The sequence below is a fragment of the Dipodomys spectabilis genome, unplaced genomic scaffold (genome assembly GCF_019054845.1).
Source record: "Dipodomys spectabilis isolate Male_0828 unplaced genomic scaffold, ASM1905484v1 ptg000266l, whole genome shotgun sequence".
NCBI classification, from domain to species: Eukaryota; Metazoa; Chordata; class Mammalia; order Rodentia; family Heteromyidae; genus Dipodomys; species Dipodomys spectabilis.
The window spans coordinates 2,569,355-2,590,378 of NW_024870943.1; the positions used below are offsets into that span (position 1 = coordinate 2,569,355).

At 55.1% G+C, this 21,024-nt stretch overlaps 2 protein-coding genes across 2 annotated transcripts; one reads left to right on the forward strand and one right to left on the reverse strand.

Annotated features, from left to right (window-relative positions):
• Positions 1–609: 609 nt before the first annotated feature.
• Nr1h2 (nuclear receptor subfamily 1 group H member 2) lies at positions 610–5,640 on the reverse strand. Its single transcript, XM_042700155.1, has 9 exons — positions 5,510–5,640; positions 4,755–4,816; positions 4,509–4,664; positions 3,987–4,277; positions 3,571–3,836; positions 3,219–3,398; positions 2,694–2,793; positions 1,209–1,417; positions 610–1,077 (listed from the first exon to the last, which is right to left on the reverse strand). Exons 2-9 carry the CDS (start codon positions 4,795–4,797, stop codon positions 931–933), a joined length of 1,392 nt encoding a protein of 463 aa, XP_042556089.1. The 5' UTR covers positions 4,798–4,816; positions 5,510–5,640; the 3' UTR covers positions 610–930.
• A 4,788-nt stretch (positions 5,641–10,428) lies between these two features.
• Positions 10,429–16,813, forward strand: Napsa (napsin A aspartic peptidase). The gene is made up of 9 exons (XM_042700156.1): positions 10,429–10,689; positions 12,948–13,089; positions 13,171–13,294; positions 13,424–13,542; positions 13,927–14,126; positions 14,910–15,032; positions 15,118–15,262; positions 16,126–16,224; positions 16,467–16,813. The coding sequence occupies exons 1-9, from the start codon at positions 10,616–10,618 to the stop codon at positions 16,677–16,679; spliced, it is 1,239 nt and encodes a 412-aa protein (XP_042556090.1). The 5' UTR covers positions 10,429–10,615; the 3' UTR covers positions 16,680–16,813.
• The last annotated feature ends 4,211 nt before the right edge of the window (positions 16,814–21,024 follow it).

Genomic DNA, 21,024 nt, shown 5'->3' on the forward strand with positions numbered 1-21,024 from the left:
CCTCCTCAGGCCCTCTCCCCGCTCCCGCCCCCACCTCCCGCTCCCGCCCTCTGGCCTCCTCCTCACGCCTCAGCCCCCCCCCCACCGCCGGCTTCCTCGCCCTCCCGCGTCCGCACACCCTCCGCGCCCCACCGCCTCGGGTCCAGGCCGCGATCCCGAGAATTCTCGGGTGTACACTGCCTTGCGGCCTGACCCGACTAATGAGCGCAGGGCCTCCCCGCCAGGGTTCTCAGCCTCAGTTTCCCCCAGGGGTACAACCGTGTGGGGCAGCCACTTGGGATAAGGTGGTCATTTGTGACTAGCCTGGCTTCTAGAGTCCAGCCCGGCTCTCCGTGCATCCCTGACCCCCACCCCTGTAGGGGAACCACCTCGGACTCTGCACCCAGGCCCGTAGGCCCTCACCTGGTAGGCCAGCCGGTTGCAGGCATCCTCCTCTCCTCCCCCTCAGTCCCCCCCAGTCCCCTTGCCGGCTGGCCACCTGGTGGGGGGGTCTTGTCACCAAGGTCCCCAGCAGCCAGCCTGTACACTCAAGACTCAGGGACTGATGTCACCCACACCCAGGGAAGCCCACTCCTCTCCTCTGCTCAGTGCAAGGCCGATGGGTACTCGTTTTATTTCCTCGTTTTTAGTTTTTATTAAATAAAAGGAACAGAGGGAGGGGGGCTATTGTCTCCTGGGCTGGGGGTGCCAGGAGCCCCCCTCCCTCCATTCAAGGTGCACTGCGTGGTGGGCTTGAGGTGTAAGCTGGCGGGGAGGGCAGCTGGGAAAGGTCAGAGGTTGGGAACCTGTGACCCATCACTCCTCCTGGAAGACTTGGAAGGTTGGGACCCCATGTGGGATGCATACTGAAGGTGGAGGCCTGGCCTGGGTCCTTCCACCCAGGAGGAGGAAGTGCAGGCAGGCGAGGTGGGGGCCAGGGCAGCCAGCCTCCTACTCATGGACGTCCCAGATCTCTGAGAGCAGAGGCGGCAGCTTCTTGTCCTGGAGCCGCAGGGCGAAGACCTGCTCGGAGTGGACGGAGCTGAGCGTGCGCAGGCTCACCAGCTTCATCAGCATGCGTGGGAAACGGAGCTGGTCCTGCAGGGCGGGACCAGAGGGCAGCTGCTGGCCAGATCCCTGGATAGACCCACCTGGCCTAGCCCTGGGTCCTACCTGGTACCTGCTGGCTGCCCACTAGGGGGCAGTGTCTAGGCTGCCTGTGGTCATACCTGTGGCCGCTTGATGCGCGTGTAGGACAGCAGCGCCTCCACATAGGGCTGCTGCAATTCCTCCACGCGGTGCGGCTCCTGCACGTTGGGCCGGTCTGCGGAGAAGATGTTGATGGCGATGAGCAGAGCATACTCGGCATCGTCCAGGCCCAGGCGACGCATAGCCCGAGAGAACTCAAATATGGGGTTGATGAACTCCACCTGCAGGCCTGTTGGGGGTGAGGCCACATCAGCACCTGGCCCTGGCTTTCCCACCCAGGGCCTACAGTGGCCCATCATCGCTGACAGGAATCCTGTCCCTCTTGTCACTGGGGTCAGTAGGTGTGCCTGGCACACAGCAAGTATGCCACAAACCCTGCTGTTGTGGTGGAATGAGGGTAAGGGTGTGTGCCGCATCCTCCACCCACCCCACCCACCTCACTCCTGCCTGCAGTCTCATCTCTCCTGCCTCTTCGAGAAGGCAGGAGCACAGGGACAAGCAGAGGCCCCACCACTCTGGAGGTAAAACCCAGGCTCACTCAGCCATCAAACAGAAATGAGCCCCTCCTGTGTGCCCAGACCTGGGGTAACAACTGATAAGGCAAAGTCTGCGGGACTTTGGGGGACAGATGAGAAACACAGGTTTCTCCCCAGCTAGGAGACTGTGAGGAGATTTAGTGGGGGGATACCCAGAGGGATCCTAGAGCTGACTCACAATCAAGTGTATATTTCATACATGGGAGGGATGGGGAGGCAGCTTTTTCTTACTGAGAAAACCGTAAGGATAGGCTAGGTGCTAGTGGCTCATGCCTATAATCCTAGCTACTCAGGAGGCTGAGATCTAAGGATTGCTGTTCAAAGCAAGCCCAGGCAGGAAAGTCCATGAGCCTCATATCTCCAGTGAACTGCTGGAAAATTGGAAGTGGAGCTGTGGCTCAGAATGGCAGAGTGCTAATGATCAAAAAAAGCTCAGGGAAGCCAGGTGCTAGTGGCTCACGCCTATAATCCTAGCTACTCAGGAGGCTGAGATCTGAAAATCATGGTTCAAAGCCAGCCCAGGCACGAAAGTCCGTGAGACTCTTATCTCCAATAAATCACTCCGAAAACCGGAAGCAGTGCTGCGGCTCAAATTGTAGAGCACTCGCCTTGAGCTAAAGAACTGAGGCACAGCACCCAGGCCTAGAGTTCAAGCCCCATGACCGACAAAAAAAAAAAAAAAAAGGAAAACCCCAAAGATAAAGATGGGCAGGGAGTGTCTCTGCACACGCCCAGCCATGTGGCTCACTCCCAGGTCCAACTGCACTGCTGTCTGCCTGGATGGCCCTGTGCCTAGGCAGCGACACAGCTTCCCAGTGGGGGATGATGATCCAGCAGCTTGCCCTAGGACAGAATGGAATGCTCCTAATTGCCACCCAGATGCTCTAGTGTGGCAGAGCTCCGGGCTGATGCAGCCCCACTGTGCAGCAGGCCACAGGCTGAGACGTAGAACCCCTGGCAGCCTTGCACCTGCGCGGTGGAAGTCGTCCTTGCTGTAAGTGAAGTCCTTCAGGAAGGTGATGCACTCCGTCTCGTGGTTGTAGCGCCGGGCCGTTTCTAACAGCATGATCTGGTGGAGGGGGGAGTTCAGGGCAGTCCCTTAGTGGCTGGGCTTTCCCTCTGCTCAGGATCAACCCCTGCCCCTCTGCCACACAGAACTTTGGGTGCCCCTCCCATTCCACACCAGGGGCATGTGGTTCTGTTTAGCTGGCACTCACTAGCTGCTACCTGCCTGTGAACGTCTCTCAACAGCCTCTGGACACATTCTCTGATGTGGGCACCTCCAGCCCAATTATTCTCTGCCTCAGCTCCGTTTCCCCTTCCCTCCCTGGCTCACAGGAGGCTCGTCCTAGCCTTTTATGATCTGGTCACTGCCTGTGGCATGTCGCACCCATAGTGGGAAGGTCTGAGCTAGCTCTGCACTCTAGCCAGGCTCTGCCCTAAGCCGCCTCCACAGTTCCGTGTACATTTGGGAGAGGGCAGCCCGGTGGTTACCTCAATGGTAGATGCCTTCAGGAGTGCGATCTGGTCCTCCCGGCCCAGCTGCAGGAAACCAGGCACCTGCTTGGCAAAGTCTACGATCTCCTGGACTGAGATGATGGCCAGCTCCGTGAAGTGGGCAAAGCGCTGTTGGCGGGCGTCTCGGGACTGAGGGTCTGCACCCAGCGGCCAGGGCTGAGACACAGGAGACCCAGGTTACTCCTGGGACCCCTGCACTCTGGGAGAGGGTCCTCACCCAGGCCCTTCCCCCCTTCCCTCCCCCAGCGGAGCACTTTCTCAAGAGCTGGGCCCCTCCCTGACTTTAGCCCACAGGGCAGCAACCCTGAGGCTGTGGCAAGGTCAGTACCGTGACTTTGGGCTGATCAGAGAAGGAGCGTTTGTTGCACTGCAACTGGGCAGCCACCAACTGCTGGATCATTAGTTCCTGCGCTGCAGTTAACTGGACGCCCTCGCCTTCCCCGGAGCCCTGGCTACCGGCCTCGGACCCACCAGGTGAAGCCCCAGGCCCAGGGGTCGGGCAGCTGCTGCCCGACGGCTCCACCGGTGGCAGCTGCTGTTGCTGCTGCTGTTTCTGGATCTTCTTCTTCCGGATCTGTTCTTCAGAGAGGACGCCTGTGGGAGACAGTGGGCTGGGTAGAGGCCCAGGTCATCTGCGTCCCTGCCTCTAAACTCCGCCCCTGCACTCACCATCATTCCTGCCCACCCCATTCATCAAGCCCTGCCCCACACCATGCGGCACACAGACATCCTCCCGGTACTCACACTGCTCCCGCATCCCAGCCTCCTTGCACTTGCGCAGTCGGCACAACTGGCACTTGCGCCGCATGAAGGCATCCATCTGGCAGGTGCCGCTGCCCCGGCAGGCATAGCGCCCGGCTCCGCCGTGGACCACGCTGCGCCGGAAGAAGCCCTTACAACCTTCACAACTGAGCACGTTGTAGTGGAAGCCGGAGGCCTTGTCCCCGCACACGCGGCACAGCTCATGGCCCAGCATCTTCGGGGCTGGGCCCTTCTTCCGCTTGCGCTCGGGCTCCTCCTCTGCTTCTACAATGACTGCAATGGGTGCACAAAGCCCTGAGACAGGGCCGCAGGGACGAGGAGGAGAGCGCCCAAGGCAAGAAGCAGAGCACAGAGGGCAGGAGGAGGGAGATGGCCGGGCCAGTTAGCAGACCCCAGAGAATGAATCAAACTAGTCAGCATCAGAGAAATGAAGGAAAGCCAAAATACAGCCCCTCCATCTCCCTTCCCAGAGCCCTTTCTGGATCCCCACACTGGTTCTCATACCCCTGTCCTTGGGCTCTGCGTCACCCCCAGTGCAGGCAGAGCCAGCCCCATCAGTGCCTGGGACATCGGGGACTGGACCCTCAGGCCATGGCTCAGGACCCTCCTGCTTTATAGCTGGCGAAGAAGAGGAGGTGCTGGGCTGAGGGGGGCCATTTCCTGGGACAGAGAGGACACAAAGGAGGGAACACTGAGTTTCTCTTGTCACTGGGAGGTGCTGGGGGCCCAGTGGGGAGGAGGGCCACTCACCAGGCAGGGGCTTGTCCCGGGAACTCGTGGTGGGGGAGGACATGGTGGGGTCACGGAGCAGCCTGCAGAATACAGAGATTGAGACTCTAGGGCGGTTGGCCCAACCCCATGGGTCAGGCCAGGTCAGGCCTGTGCGGGTCCTGAGGGGGACCTGAACTACTCTTTACCTCCTGTACACTTTTTTTTCTTCTTTCTTCTTTTTAAGTATTAAAGAAACCCCACCCCCAACTCTAAGCCAACAGGGACCCTCTCCAAACCATTTCAACAATGCCTGGCCTCTTTTGCTCCAGGTCACCTCAGTTTTAACCCCTGGTCCTGCCCCAGGCCCTGTCCTTCAAGCCCCACCTGCTCCCCTTCCCCAAGTACTAGCCATTCTCTTTCAATCATATTGTTGTCCAGCACTCCCTCCCCCGAAGTTTGCCACCTCATACCCTCACTAAGACTCCATCTCCCATCTTCTGAGGAAGCCCCCTACCATTCTGATCCCATCTCCCCCTGTAAGCTCCTCCCATCTTTCCTTCCGAGTCCCAGCCCACTCCTCCCAAGATCCGCCTCAGTCCCACTACAGGCCTGCCCAGCACTTGTCCAACTCCATTTGCGCCCCTCAACATACATTCTGACATCTAACCCCCTCAGGTCCCACCCCACTTCCCTCAGGCCGGGCCTTCACCTCCCTCCAGGCCCCACCCACCTCCCTCAGACCCCACCCGCTCCAGCACCGGGCCCCGCCCATCTCCCGCAGGCCCCGCCCCCACCTCGCTCCAGGTCCCGCCCCTCTCCGAACACCAGCGGGAGGCGGGGCTCATGGCTGCGCGCCGGGGGTCTCACGGGCGGTCTTTCCTGCGATCTCCTACTCCCGGTGCCCCAGCCACAGCCAGGGGAGGCGGGAGCTGCAGAGGGAGGGAACGGGGAGACGGAGGCTGAGCGGAGCGGCGCGGGCCGCGGCGGGGGCCCGGCCCGGCTCTGCCCGCGCCTCCCCGTCAGTGCACTTGCCTCGGTCCCCGGGCTCGGCTTCCCCGCAGGTCCTGATGCGCCACCGACACTGCGTCCCGCCAAAAAGTCACTTCGGGGGGTCTTGGCTCGCAAGTAGAGCGCTTGTCCAGCAGAGTACGCCGAGTCCTAGGTTCGAACCCCAACGGGGCAAAAGGAAAAAAAAAAAAAAAAAAAAAAGGAGGAAAAGTAACTTCGCCACTTCTTCCGGCAACCCCGCCGAGCGTCAGTTCCGGAAGGGGGCGGGTCGTGAGACGTGACGGACTTCCGGTCCGCCTGGGCGCCGCGGACGGCCCCTCCCGGAAGTGGTGCGCCCGCCGGAAGCCGGTGCGGCCGGCGACCCTGGAGCGGCGTTGCGCTCCCCGGGCTTCAGCCTGGTGCTGAGCCGTGGGCCGGCCCCCCCCTAGCCCCCCCCCGATCCCTCCCGAGACCCCTGAGGCTCGTCCGCCGTCCGTGCACTCCCCGGGGCTCGCGGCCAGAGATTTACTCAGGAAAACCTTCTCACCCTGGAGGCTTTCCCCACGGCACCGTTTTGGAAGTTGATTTCCGTCTTTGTTTTCTGTCTTTTGCATGTTGGTTTTAGGTTCTAGCCAAGTTAAATGACACGTATGGGGCACGATTTTTTTTTTTTTTTTTTTGTAATCCTAGGGATTGAATCTGGGGCCTTGAGCATAGTGTCCGAATACTGGCGCAGATAGGTGAAAATTTGTCCAAAATCCCCCCCACTTCAATAATCTGGTGTTCGTCAGCGTATGTGCATGCTTTTGATTGGTCGATTGGTTAATTTTTTTTTTTCACGGTTGAAAATTGGACCCACCGGACCCTTCTCAGATTAGACAAATGCACTACCGTTGAGCCCATGCGGACTATTTTTTTCCAAAGGTGCGTGAGACTTTATGAGACAGGGTCTCGCATGGCAGCCCAAGCGGCCTGGAACTCGATCCTCCGGCTTCAGCTTTCCTGAGTGCTGGGATTACAGCTGTGCACCACCTAGCTGAGCATTCACCAAAAACCATCCCGTGTCCTTGGGTGCATAAATAGACTACATTTCTCAGAGGAGTGTGTAGCTAGGTACGATCACGATCGCGTGACTAGGTTCCCGCCAATGAGAATGCAGCAAAAGTAACGCCCTGAGAGAGGGGTCTGTGCGGGTTACTGTGTTGTGAACTCAAGATCTGAGTTCAAATCCCCACTAAGGCTTGCCTGGGGGTGGGGGTGGTGTCAGGGGTTGAGCATTGCCTATCAAGTGAGTCGTAGAGGCTGCTTGTTTAATCATCATTAACGAGGGGAGGAAATCACCAAGTATCCTGGGATGCTGGTAACACATAGACAATAGTCCTTTTTTTTTTTTTTTTTTGTCGGTCGTGGGGCTTGAACTCTGGGCCTGAGCGCTGTCCCTCAGCTCTTCAGCTCAAGGCGAGCGCTCTACCACTTGAGCTACAGCGCCACTTCCGGTTTTCTGGTGGTTTATTGGAGATAGGAGTCACACGGTCTCTCCTGCCCGGGCTGGCTTTGAACCGCGATCCTCAGATCTCAGCCTCCTGAGTAGCTAGGATTACAGGCGTGAGCCACCAGCGCCCCGGCTAGACAATAGTCCTTTTTAATTAAAACTAAAAATCGGGGTTTTGGAGTCTTGGCTCAGTAGATTGAGCTCCAGCCAATGAGTGTCAGGCATCGAGTTTGAGTGTTGATGTCAGCCAATAAAAAGAAAAGAGAGTTAAAGTTGGCTGAAAGAAACACATGAGGAAATGTTCACCATCCCTGGTTGTAAAGGAAATGCAAATAAAGACAACCCTGAGATACCACCTTACCCCAGTCAGAATGGCCCACATCCTAAGGTCAGCCAATGACAAATCCTGGAGGGGATGCAGAGAAAGAAGAACCCTATTTCACTGCTGGTGGGAATGTACACTTACACAACCACTTTGGAAAGCAGTATGGAGGGTTCTCAGAAAGCTAAATACTGACCTCCTCTATGACCCAGCCATACCACTCCTAGGCATCTACCCTGAACAACAGGAACCAGGATACAAAGACACATGCATCTCGATGTTTATTGCAGCTCTGTTTACAATAGCCAGGATATATAAACAATCCAGATGCCCCATCACAAATGAATGGATCCAAAAATTGTGGTATCTATACACAAAGGAATATTATGCATCCACTAGAAAGGACAAAATAATGGCATTTGCAGGGAAATGGAACTAGAGGAAATCATGTTGAGTGAGGTAAGCCAAGAGCAAAGAGACAAATGGCACATGGTCTCCCTGATAAGCAGATATTAAATCTAAAAGGTAAGGTGATACAACAAAGTTAACAAGACTTGAGAAACAAAGGACCTCCAGTCATGTTTGAATCATGACCAAATAACCCCATGCTTCTGATCACAAATATGGTATATATGTGCACAATGGAGGGAAACTAGGAGGAGGACACAGAACTAAAGGGAATCAGGAAAAACACACAACAGTGGGACCCATCAGCTGCACTGGACATTGATCAGAATGAACTAAGCAACTCAATGGCAGTGATGGGAGGGAGGGAACGAGTGGGAAAGAGGGAACAGCTGACACTATGCAAAAGGAAAGAAATGTACACATCACCCAATGTGGAAGAAATAACTATTGTTAAAGCTCATAGAACTCATAAATGTTATAGACCACAATAGACCATTTGCCATATGAAAGTTAGGATGTGTTTGTGACTTTAAGCATCACTATCCCACAACACTGTGAAATTTTTGAAATTATGTAATCACTTAATCACAATAAAGAATTTGCAAAAAAAATTAAGTTGCTCAGTTGGAAAACATCTTTTTAAAAAATTGTTGGGCTGGGAATGTGGCTTTGAGGTAGAGTGCTTACCTCACGCGCATGAAACCCTAGGTTCGATTCCTCAGCACCACATACACAGAAAAAGCTGGAAGTGGTGCTGTGGCTCAAGTGGTGTCGTGCTAGCCTTGAGCAAAAGCAGCTCAGGGACAGTGCCCAGGCCCTGAGTTCAAGCCCCAGAACTGACACCAATAAATAAATAAATAAATTTTTAAAAATTTAATCACATCGTGAGGCCACCGGGGACATGGAGAACCAGAAAAGTCAGGCCGGCACCCTCTTGTCGTCGTTGGGCTGATGGTGGAGGCGAACCCATCCCTAGCGATCAGGCCGAGGGCGGCTGTGTCCTGGTCCGTGTCTCTCCCCCACCCCCCACTCCCCCACAGCCTGGCTGAGGCGAGCACCCTGGTTGATGCTTGGAGCGACCCGCGGGAGCGCGGGCCCACACCGCCCCCTGGTGTCTATCCGGGGTTGTGCAGGCAGGAGCGACCCAGAGGGTTCTAGCTGCTGGGGTGGGGTGTGGGGGTCACCGAGGGACAGGTAGGGGGTGGGGACGATGCCCAGAGCCGCCTTCATGGAGTACCTGCCAGAAGGACACCACAGGAGACAGGAAAGACCCCACTCAGAGGCCAGCGGGAAGCAGAGACCCAAGGGGAAAACTTAATGACAGCTGTCGATGAATCCAGAGCCTGTGGTGGCTATCTGGGGCTCTTGATTGTCTTTAAGGACAGCTGAGGAAAGAAAAAGGCTGACAAATCCTGTGGACCCTAGGGGTCCACTCCTGACACCACCAGACGGAAGGCAATCCCACCAACACCGGCTTGACTCATTATTGACTTTGACTGTGTTTTGTTTAGATGATCTAAATTGCTTTAAACCTACAGGAAGAAAGAGGTTTTGTGCAATTACTATGGTGTACCTCCACATAGCAGAAGACAACTGTAACAAAAATACTCTGGAAGCCAGGCCCCAGACTCACTCCTGTCATCCTAGCTACTCAGGAAGCTGAGAGCTGAGGCTGCTAGTTCAAAGCCAGCCCCGGCAGGAAAACCTGTAAGACTCTTAACTCCAGTGAACCAGCAGAAAAGCCAAAATTGGAGCTATTGCGAGTGGAGCCTTGAGAGGAAAAGGTGAGTGAGAGTGTGAGGTTCTGAGATCAACTGTCACCCCCCCCCCAAGCCCCCTACCCCCCCCCCCCAGACACACAGTCCGAGACATGGCTGGGCCTCATAGCAAGATCTTGTCTGAAAACAACAACACAAAACCCAGAAAGCAAAACCATCAAGCAACAACAGGAAATCTCGGGGGGGGGGGTTCCTAAGACCGGCAGACATGCCAACATGCAAGGCCAGGTGTCTGGTGTGGTTATTTCCTTTCCTCTCCAGACTTTCACAAACCCCAGCTTGCCTGCCTGCCTTCCTCTTTTTCTTTCTTTCTTCTGTTCTTGTGGTTGAACTCAAATACTCGGGCTAGCTAGGAAAAGAAACTACCCCTAAGCCCCCTCTACAGTCCCTTTGCTTTTAGGGTGGGTTTTTGTTTTGTTTTGGTCATTTGTTTGTTTTCCAGATAGGCTCTCTCCCTGACTTTGCCCAGACTGGCCTCAAACAGTAATCCTCTTGCCTCTGCCTCCCAAGTAGCTCACATGAGTCTGGTACCACTCCACCTGGCCAGCCTCTGCCTTTGAAGAGGCCCAAGAAAACACTTGTGGTTAATGAGTCTCAGAAAACTGAAGTGAAACTTCAAATTAAAAGTGGCAGAGCCTCCTTTTGTAGAGGTTCAAAGAAGGTGGGGGACTGGGGGTGCAGCGAGGGTTGAAGAGGTCCCAGCCCTGCCTCTCTAAGGGAAGTGACCCTCCAGGACATGGGGGAACGGCTTCTGGCTGTCCATTAAAAGTGCTCAGCGCAAAATCTGTAAACACCATTCTCTCAGAGGCTCTGGTCATCTCTGAAACCTGCTAGTGGGGTGCAAAGAGAGCAGAGCCTCAGGGTAAAGAAGGGAAGCCACAGGCACACAAGGGCCACTCCCAGACCCCCAGAGATGTCACCATTGCTGCTGCTGTCACCACTCCTGCTGCTGCTGAACTTGGATCCCACACAGGCCTCGCTGATCCGGTATGGTGACCCCTACCCCCAACATAACAGATCCTAAGACCCTTTCCCCCATAGTAGGCTGGGAAAGGTAGTACGTACCTGTAATCCCAGAGACTGGATTACAGGCAACTTTGAACTGGAGGCAGCAAGATCTTGAGTTCAAGCCTAACTAGGGTAAAGTTAGCAAGAACCTGTATCAAAAAAAAAAAAAGTGGGGGAAGTAAAACCACCTGGACACAGTGGCTCAGACCTGTCATTCTAGCTACTTGGGAGGCTGAGGTCAGGAGAATCTCAAATGGAGGCAAGCTAGCTAGATCCCATCTTAACTAATCAACTGGGTGCAGTGATGCCTATCATCCCAGCTAAGATGAGGAGTGTTAACATGACTTTGCCCACATTTACGTGGGCAAACATCAAAGATCCTACTTTTTAAAGTGACAGTAAATGGCAATACCAATGGCTCAAGCCTATAATCCTAGCTACTCAGGAGGATGAGATATGAGGATCACAGGTTGAAGCCAGCCAGAGCAGGAAAGTCTGTGAGATGCTTATTTCCAATTGACCACCAGAAAACCAGAAGTGGAGCTGTGGCTCCAAGTGGTAGAGTACTAACCTTGAGCACAAAAGCTCAAGCACAGTGCCCAGGCCCTGAGTTCAAACCCAATGACCTCCAACAACAAAAAGACAGTAAAAAGGACTGAGGGCCATGTTCAACTGGTAAAGCACCTGCCTGGCATGCTGGCGACCCTGTTTCAATCGTCATAACCACAGTAGGCAAAGAAAAAGTTTTGAGAACCACCCCCTCTTGCTCTGGGTGCCTCCCCCAATCTCTCCCCTCCTCTTCCTCATTTCTCAGCTCTTGAATGGAAGGGGGGAGCTTACTGGGAAACTGGTAAATGTGTCCACATTTCATTTCTGGCCTCTCCAGACCACATCCTGGGTTGGGGAAGGGTGCCAAGCCTGCAGGGCAGGTACAAAATACTCCTGGCATGAGATGTTTGCTAATCAACCTTTTGAACCCAATCCACTGTGGCCATTTCCTCAATAAAGGGAAGAACAGAGTGTTTTAGAATGTCTGAGGCTGGCACTTGCCAGCCCCTCATCCCACCTGCCCACTAGGAAGTTCAGAGGTTTGAGTTTGTACAGCTCTCTGGACCAGGGTTGGCAAACACTCAGCTCAAGGGTCCAGTCCTGCCCAACCTCCATTTGCATGTGCCTGCCCCTTCATTTGAATACACCTGCCCTCATTTGCATAGGCCTGCCCTTTCATTTGCATGCATCCCCTAGTGGCTTGCTGCTCAGGGGACAGTTAACTTGTCACCAATGTGGAATCTTCACAAGGAATTTGGTACAACATCCTCTGTTTCAGGTTCAGGTGGTTTTACTCATACTGTGCCAATACTGGGACTTGAACTCAGGGCTTGAGCACTGATCCTCAGCTTTTACACTGAAGGCTGGTGTTATTCTACCACCTGAGCCACACCAGAGTTTGTTTTCACACACATACATATATGTAGATGCTGTTCTTGTTTGGAGACTTGGGCCTAGGCACTGTCCCGGAGCATTTCAGCTCAAGGATGAGCACTCTACCTCTTGAGCCACAGTACCACTTCCAGCTTTTTCTGTGTATGTGGTACTGAGGAATTGAACCCAGGGCTTCATGCTTGCTAGACAAGCACTCTACCACTAAACCCATTCCCAGCCTTGGTTTGTCTTTTATTTATAGGTGTGGAGGGGTGGTGTGTAGAGAAGTTAGAAACTTTCACATCTCACTTGTTGGTATTTTTCTCTTGGAAAAACTTGCTTTCTTTCCGAGTTATTGACAGACACATTTTCCTGGCTCCCAGAGATCCTATGATTTCAGAATCTTGATGTGGAGTCCTCGGGTGTCCAGTGGGAGCGGTGTCTTGGCACACCCACTGCTTTCCAAGTGGAGGGGAAAGGAGCCCCACCATGCGAAGCAGAGCCTAGAAGGTTCTTCAGCCTAGAGTTGTCATCAGGACTGGACTAGGGAGCACCTTGGGAATTCCTTGGGAATAGCTTAGGGGGGGATGAATTTGGTATGGGGGGGAGGTTGCTCCTCTGAATCTTGGGGATTCCTGTCTTCAGAATTAATTAAACATAGATGGACATTAAGCGGAAGGTTGTTACAGCGGCCTTCTGGGCAATGTCAGCCAAGGGGGGGTGGGGGCTGCTACCTTGCCTGGCTGGGCCATCTTCTGCCGAGGGTCCCCAGGAAGGGTAAGGCTCCTCGCTCTCAACTTGCTCTTTCCTTCCAGGGTCCCTCTTCGCAGAATGCCTCCTGGACCCAGGACCCTGAACCCACCCAGAGCCTGGGGCTGGGCAGCGGCGGCCCTGGGGCTGGGGGGCCCGGCCCCTAGGGACAAGCCCACCTTGGTGTCTCTCTCCAACTACATGAACGTGAGCCGCAGCGCCGCAGCCCCCGACCCCTAGGCCCGCAGGTCACACTTGCCCTTCACCCCGCATCCTCTTGTGCCACAGGCCCAGTACTTCGGGGAGATCGGGCTGGGGACGCCCCCACAAAACTTCTCTGTGGTCTTCGACACCGGCTCCTCGAACTTCTGGGTCCCGTCCAGGACCTGCTCTTTCTTCAGCCTGCCCTGCTGTGAGCCAGGGGCGCAGGCCCGATGGGGGGGACGGAGCGGGTACCAGCCTGAGCTCACCGATGACCTCTCAGGAGGCCTGGGGGTGGGGAGGCTTCAGTCCCCGGTCACACCCCCGGGATCTGATTTAGGGTTCCACCGCCGATTCGATGCCAAAGCCTCCAGCTCCTTCCGGCCCAATGGGACCAAGTTTGCCATTCAGTATGGGACGGGGCGGCTGGACGGGATCCTGAGTGAGGACAAGCTGACTGTGCGTTCCTCCAAGCCCCTAAACCCGGGAATTGAGGCGACCTCTAAAGTCTGGGAGCCTCTGGTGCAGGGGGCGGGGCCGCTGTGAAAGGGGCGGGGCTTCACCGTGATGGGCAGGGCCACCTGTAGCAGAGGGGGGCTGTCAAGGGTGGAGCTTCAGGGGGCGGGGCCACTTGAGTGCTGGGCGTGGCCAACAAGAAGGCAGGCTTCCTTGATAGGGGGCGTGGCTTCTCTGGCAGCCAGACATTTTCCTAGGTAGGTGAGGCCTGTGGCAGAAGCCTCCAAACCTTTCTTTTGCGCCTTAATTCGGGGCTTCTCAGGAAAATGTGAGAAGTGTTCTCTCAGCAGCCACTGTGGGTTTTTCCCCCCTTCTGCCTTCCTCTAGATTGGGGGGATCGCAGGAGCATCGGTGACTTTTGGAGAGGCTCTGTGGCAACCCAGTATCGTCTTCACTTTGGGCCACTTTGATGGGATTCTGGGCCTCGGTTTCCCCAGTCTGGCGGTTGGAGGAGTTCAACCCCCACTGGACGCTCTGGTGAAGCAAGGGCTCCTGAAGAAGCCAGTCTTCTCCTTTTACCTCAACAGGTACTGGGGCGGGGGTGGGGTGTCCCCTACAGTGGGCTCCAGGAAGGAAGAGCTGTCCCCTACTGGAAATCTTACCCAGTGCAGGAAGCCCCACCTCCAGTCAGGAAAACGACATACAGGAAGTTTCCATATCCATTCAAGAAACCACTTACCCAAGGTAAATACACCTGACCTCCTTTAGAAGGTCCCCAGGGCTGCCAACTCAGGACATACTAAAGGACACTACGGTTCAAAGTCAGACAGGAAAACACAGTCAAGTCCTCCTCTTAGAACTCCTCTCTTGAGCTAGGCACCCGTGGCTCTTGCCTATAATCCTAGCTATTTAGGAAGCTGAGATCTGAGGATCAAGGTTCAAAGCCAGCCTGGGCAGGAAAGTCCTAGAGACTCTTATCCCCAATAAACTACACAGAAAACACTGGAAGTGGTACTGTGGCTCAAATAGCTGAATGCCATCTTTGAGTGCAAAAACTAAGATAGTTCCCAGGCCCTGAGTTCAAGCCCCAGGTCCAGAGAGGAGGAGGAGGAGCAGGAGGAGCAGGAGGAGGAGGAGGAGAGGGGAAGGAGGAAGGGAGGAGGGGGAGGAGGAGGAGGAGGGGGCGAGGGAGGAGGAGGAGGTTAATTTCTCTTCTCTCCATTCCTCCTTTCAGGCCCATCTAGGCCCAGAACTACCCCATTACCCCATCTAGGACCCAGAACAACCAGTGGGCATGACGTCCCATCCCTGGGTCCTCTTGGGAGGGAAAGGAGAAATGCTGGTGACATCACAGTTTCCTGTCCTTTCAGGGACCCTGAAGGGGAAGATGGAGGAGAACTGGTCCTGGGGGGCTCAGACCCAGATCACTACGTCCCACCCCTCACCTTCATACCTATCACGAAGCCCACTTACTGGCAGATCCGCATGCAGCGGTGAGCACCTTGGCCTCCTGATCTGGAGCTGGGGGGCTGGAGCTCTAGGACCCTGCCTCTAACGAGAGTCCCTTCTCCTCCTCAGTGTGCAGGTGGGCACAGGGCTGACTCTGTGTGCCCAGGGCTGTGCTGCCATCCTGGACACAGGAACCTCCCTCATCACAGGGCCCAGTGAGGAGATCCACACCCTGCATGCCACCATTGGGGGATTTCCTCTCTTCACAGGGCAGGTTAGGACCAGCTGTGGTGGGCGTGGGATGGGAGAAGCTGATGGCAGTCACAGGACAGGATGTAGGGGCTTGAGGGTGGAAAGCAAGTAGCTGGTGGGTGTCTGAAGAGAGGATAGATCTGTGAGGATAATAAGAGGAAGCAAGGACACATCCCAGGATCTGTGCTGAGTGACTTGGGAGTAGTGATGGGAGAGGGTTGGTTAAGAATGAAGGCTCTGCCGGGCGCTAGTGGCTCACGCCTGTAATCCTAGCTACTCAGGAGGCTGAGATCTGAGGATCGCAGTTCAAAGCCAGCCCGGGCAGGAGAAACCTATCCTATCTCCAATAAACCACCAGAAAACCGGAAGTGGCGCTGTAGCTCAAGTGGTAGAGCACTAGCCTTGAGCTGAAGAGCTGAAGGACAGCGCCCAGGCCCAGAGTTCAAGCCCCATGGCCAACCAAAAAAAAAAAAAGAATGAAGGCTCTGGTGACTCACGCCTGTCATCCTAGCTACTCAGGAGGCTGAGATCTGAGGATCACAGTTCAAAGCCAGCCAGACTGGGCTTCTTCAGTGAATCAGCTAAGAACCAAGCAAGAGCACAAGGCTATGAGTTCAAGCACCAGTACTGGCAATCACAGAAAAGTAGTTTTTGTTTTTTTCTTTAAGAAGTAGGTCTCCCTTCCAGGTAGTAGTAAAGTTTCTTAGGAAAAGCATACAGTTTCAATAGATGGCAAACAGGGTGAGAATTAGGGCGAGAATTATTGAAGACTCAATGAGAGACTTAAGGGACAAGTCTGGGACATTCCCCTAGGATACTGGGGAGCCAGAGGAACTGGAGCAAAACAGGAACCTCCTACTTTCACGGCTTCTTCTTCTCCCCTAGTACCTCATTCACTGCTCCAGGGTCCCAGTGCTCCCCCCTGTCTCCTTCCTCCTTGGTGGGGCCTGGTTTAACCTCACAGCCCAGGACTATGTCATCCAAGTAAGTGGCCTCCATGATGACTGAGCTTGCAGGCTGGATCTGGGAGCAGAGCTTCATAAGGCCCAGCTAGGGTTGGGGGGGGGGGGTCCGGTCCTGTTAGCCCAGGCTAGTTCCAAACTCTGCATCCTTCTTCCTCAGCCTCCTGGGTCAGTGATTACAGGAGGGATCCACCATGCCTGGCCTACAAGCATTTCTGGTGTGGCCCCAGGGTCGCTGAGCAGCCTCCTCTCTTCATCTTGCAGATTTCTCAGGGTGGCTTCCGCCTCTGCTTGTCTGGCTTCCAGGCCTTGGATGTGCCTCCGCCTGCAGGTCCCCTCTGGATCCTCGGCGACGTCTTCCTGGGGACCTACCTGGCTGTCTTCGATCGCGGGGACTCGAACGCGGGAGCCCGCGTAGGCCTCGCGCGCGCGCGTTCTCGCGAGGCGCAGCGGCGAGGCGGAAATGCGCACGCGTAGTTCGCGCCCCCCCTCCCCCCGCCCGACCCCCGTCTCCCCTCGGGAGCGCCCAGGCTAAGCACATGCGCGCCGGGTTGCATCTGCTCAGTAAATATCTACTATTTTCATTGAATGAACCTGCCGGAGTTTCTTCTTGTAAGCACATGTTTCTTTTTTTTTTTTTTTTTTTTTTTTTTTTTTTTTCCATTTCTTTATTCTCTGCTTTATTTCTTTTTTTTTTTTTTTTTTTATTGTAAAGCTACTATACAGAGGGTCACAGTTACATGAGTGAGGTTATGAGTACACTTCCTCTTGAACATTGTTACCCCCTCCATTGTTTTCCCCCTACCATCCCCTCCCTCCCTCCCTTCCCCGAGGTTCTTTTTTTTTTTTTTGATTGTGATTAAATGATTACATGATTTCAAAGTCACAAGTTCATTCTAACTTCCCTGGAGCAAATTGTCTACCACAGTCTGTAATATATAACAGTGTTCACATGTTATATACCATATTTGTGATCAGCAGCATGAGGATATTTAGTAGTGGTTCAACCAGATGAGCGGGAGTTCTTTGTTTCTTAAGTCCTGTTAGTTTTGTCGTATCACTAACCTTTTGGATTTAGCATCCACTTATGAGGGAGACCATGTACCGTTTGTCTCTTCGTTCTTGGCTTACCTCGCTCAACATGATTCCTTCTAGCTCCATCCATTTCCCTGCAAATGCCATTATTTTGTCATTTCTAATGGCTGCATAATATTCCATTGTGTATAGATACCACAATTTTTGGATCCATTCATCTGTGGTGGGGCACCTAGGTTGTTTCCATATCCTAGCTATTGCGAACAGTGCTGCAATAAACATGGAGGTGCACGTGTCCTTGTATATTGGTTCCTGTTGTTCAGGGTAGATGCCTAGAAGTGGTATGACTGGGTCGTAAGGGAGGTCAATCTTTAGCTTTCTAAGGACCCTCCAGACTGCTTTCCAAAGTGGTTGTATAAGTGTACATTCCCACCAGCAGTGTAATAGGGTTCCTCTTTCTCCACATCCCCTCCAGCATTTGTCGTTGGCTGATTTGTGGATGTGGGACATTCTGACTGGGGTAAGGTGGTATCTCAGGGTTGTCTTTATTTGCATTTCCTTCACCACCAGGGATGATGAACATTTCCTCATGTGTTTCTTTGCCATTTTTATTTCTTCATTTGAGAAGTCCCTCTTTAGTTCCCTTGCCCATTTAGTAATTGGTTTGTTAGGTTTGGGAGGGATTAGTTTCTTGAGTTCCCTGTATATACAGAGCACATGTTTCTTGAAGAGGAAAAATTAGTATTCAGATCCCGAGAGCTGAAGAAGGGGGAGGGGAGAAGGCCATCATCCTGTTCCATTCTAAAAGAGTCGCTCCAGTGAAGGGTTCTTACTACCAATCCCATGAAGCCCCAGGCCTTCCCAGCCTCTAGTTAAAGGCGCCCTCACCGTAGAGCATCACGGGTCTTGTAGTCCTCACTATGTTCCCGTTCTGGCGGGGGCGGGTGCAGCCACAACAAGCGTTGGAGGCGACAGGTCGCGACAACAGCGACAGGTGGCAGTGTGTGTGTAAGGGGGGGGAACTTTCCTGGAAGCGGTAAAGGATTTCTGAACCTTGTGCTAAGAAAGTGGTTTCCATTCTTGCGGACCTCCTCTGTTCTCCCGTGGGATTCTAGGACCCCTGGGTCCTTCATCAAGGCGGAGCTTGAATAACTCCCCCCACCAAGGTTGGGGGAAGCGGTGCTGCTCCTCCTCCGGCGATGATGTCACTCACCCCTCCGCAATCTCTTGCTGCCCAGCGCTGCCAAGGCTGGGTCACCCCTCCCCCCCTTCGCAAGCCTGGGATCCCCCATCCCTGCCTCGCCTGGACCTGGAGTGAGTATGGGGGAGGGAGCTGAGGCTCAGGTCCCTGGGTGGCAAGGCACCCCAAATCCCAGTTTGGGAGACTGGGACTCAAAGATTACGTCGGAGAGGTCCCCCTACATTCTGAGCTTTGAGGGCTGAGATACTGGAAGGTCCCGGGGCGGGGGGGGGGGGGGGGGGGGGGGGGGGGGGGGGGGGGCGGCAAGGAACTCAGGCAGAGAGTCCCCATATTTTCGATTGTAGTGAAACTCCCCTTCCGGATTAGAACTGATGGGCATGGGGTGGAGGAACAGTAGAAATTCAGGATGGGGAGGTAGTCCTTCTCCACGCTTCCTATGGAGGGCCTCGGGAAGGGAGGGAGGAGGGAGTGTAGAGAACTATGGACTCCATGTTCGGAGTCCATAGACTCTTGAGTGTCCGGGGAAAGGATGGATTGGGGAAGGGAAGGCTCTGAAGAAGTGGACAGCCATTCGCCTCTTCTGGTGTCTTGTCAAATATGGAGTCTGTTCCCTCTGGCTCCTGAGTAGAGCTGGGTGTCCGGTAGTCTGAGCCCCAGCTTCTCCCTGCAAACCCCACTGTTTTTGATGGAGGGATGGACGATCCAGGCTCTAAACCCTTTTGCCACGTACCCCCATCCAGGCCATGGCATCCACAGTCCCCAGAACTGAGGAGTCTGGACCATCCTTGACTTACCTCCTGCTGGAGGCCTCTCCTTTGTCTCTCCAGGCCTCAACCCGTGTCTCACCCAGGCTCACCCTTTTCCAGCTCCCTCTCCACACCAGCCCCTACCTTCTCCCACACCTTCTGACCTCTGCCAAAAAATGCTGATTTGGTAACTGCATCCCATGCCTGTACCTGACTGCTGTCAAAAGCAGAAAGTAGGGGCAGAGGGTGGGGTGTAAGCAGCATGGTGACTTAGGTCCTTACCCCAGCCCCTACTACTAGCTCCTACAGCCTACCTGGCACCCTCCCCTCCGCCCCCCCCCCCCCCCCCCCGGTTCAGTCCACGTGAGGCTTCCACTGGCCCTGGAGCCTTCCTCAACATCCACACTGCCCCTCACCTCAGGATTACTTCTGTCCGGGGATCACAGCAGAATTTGGGGGTTGAGAGGGGCAGAAAGTGCCAAACTCTTTTCTCTGCATTGGTGGGTACTAGTAGAGACTGGGGGGGGGCGGGCAGCCTGAGGAGGATCGCGTACTTTTAGGGACAGTGGAAGAGCCCAGGGCCTGGGGAGTGAGGGAACTTACTCCTTGGTCTGTAGGATGGACCTCACTTCTGCAGCTCTCTGCAGTGACGCAGCCTCCTTTCCTGCCAGGATAGGGCCGGGGGGGGGGGGGGGGGAGAGGGCAGGGGGGCGGAGGCTGAGAGAATGGGACAGAGACCCAGGGAAAGGGGAGACTCGGAAAAAGAGGCTCAGAGGCGTGGGGGACATAAGGGAAGAGAAACCCAAGAGAGGACAGATATAGAAAGAATAAGAAAAGGAGAGAGAGAAAGTGCGTAGAGATACTCTGAAAAGGGTGACAGAGAGGAGACCCAGTGAGAGGGGGACAGAGATCTGGAGAGAGGATGAAAGACCCGGGGGGGGGGGGCGAGCCGAGAGGCTCACCCCTCCCAGTGGGGCAGAGACTAGGAGAAAGGGACTGGGGGAAGTGTGCAGAGCCACGGCTGGGGGAGGGAAATTGGTCCAGGACCTGAAGGACGGTGACAGATTGAGACACCCAGAGAGAGACAGGGAGCAGAGCCAGAAACTCCAAGAAGTGGGGGCCAAGGCGATGGGACAGATTGGGGGGGAGAGAGAGAACCATGAGGGGCTATGGGATGGGAAGGTGATGGGAAGCGGCAGCCGCACCTGCAAAAGGGGGTGGCCGGCCAGGTGCGGCGGGAGGCTGCGGGGACGCTGCCTGCAGCCCCCTGACCCGCCCCCTTCACTCCCACAGGCGCCTCCTCCCACCGCAGCCCGGGCCGCCGCTGCAGGCCCTGCCCAGCCTTGCGCCTGCGCAGTTTCCCAGCGCCTAAGTCCACCCTCCTGGAGGCGGGGCCTGCGGGTTCAGAGGCGGTCCCTTCGTCTGGCTCCGCCTCCAACTCGCCACTGCCCGCCCCCTCCCAGCCTCCTGGACACTTAACCCCGCCCCACTCTCCATTCCAGCCGGTGGATGCTCCGGGAACTCTGCCTGCCTGTCTCCTCTGGTCACCCCTCACCAGCATTCACCCCTGCCTTGTTCCTCCAATCCGCCTTGTCCGGGTTTTGTTCCATTTCCTCTGTCTCCTAAGACTTCGCTGGTCCTAGGTCATAGGGCTCGGTTCCAGCCTTCCTTCCGTCCCAGGTCCTTACCCTCCATCCAGCACTGTAGGTTTCTTCTTCTTGCAGAGCCTCTAGGACTCAGCCCTTCCCCCTACCGCTTCCCATCAAGGGACGGACCCATCTCCACTTCCCGCCCTGGCTCAGACCCTCTCCCTCACTGCCCCGGCCCGACCAACACTTTT

Excerpts from the sequence above, each read along its gene's own strand:
- Napsa (XM_042700156.1), top strand. The coding sequence starts at position 10,616 with ATGTCACCATTGCTGCTGCTGTCACCACTCCTGCTGCTGCTGAACTTG. Across the intron at positions 10,690-12,947 it reads ACACAGGCCTCGCTGATCCG|GGTCCCTCTTCGCAGAATGC; the intron begins GTATGGTGACCC and ends CTTTCCTTCCAG. Across the intron at positions 13,295-13,423 it reads TTTCTTCAGCCTGCCCTGCT|GGTTCCACCGCCGATTCGAT; the intron begins GTGAGCCAGGGG and ends GATCTGATTTAG.
- Nr1h2 (XM_042700155.1), bottom strand. The coding sequence starts at position 4,797 with ATGTCCTCCCCCACCACGAGTTCCCGGGACAAGCCCCTGCCTG. Across the intron at positions 4,665-4,754 it reads CCGGGACAAGCCCCTGCCTG|GAAATGGCCCCCCTCAGCCC; the intron begins GTGAGTGGCCCT and ends TCTCTGTCCCAG. Across the intron at positions 1,078-1,208 it reads CGCGCATCAAGCGGCCACAG|GACCAGCTCCGTTTCCCACG; the intron begins GTATGACCACAG and ends CCCGCCCTGCAG.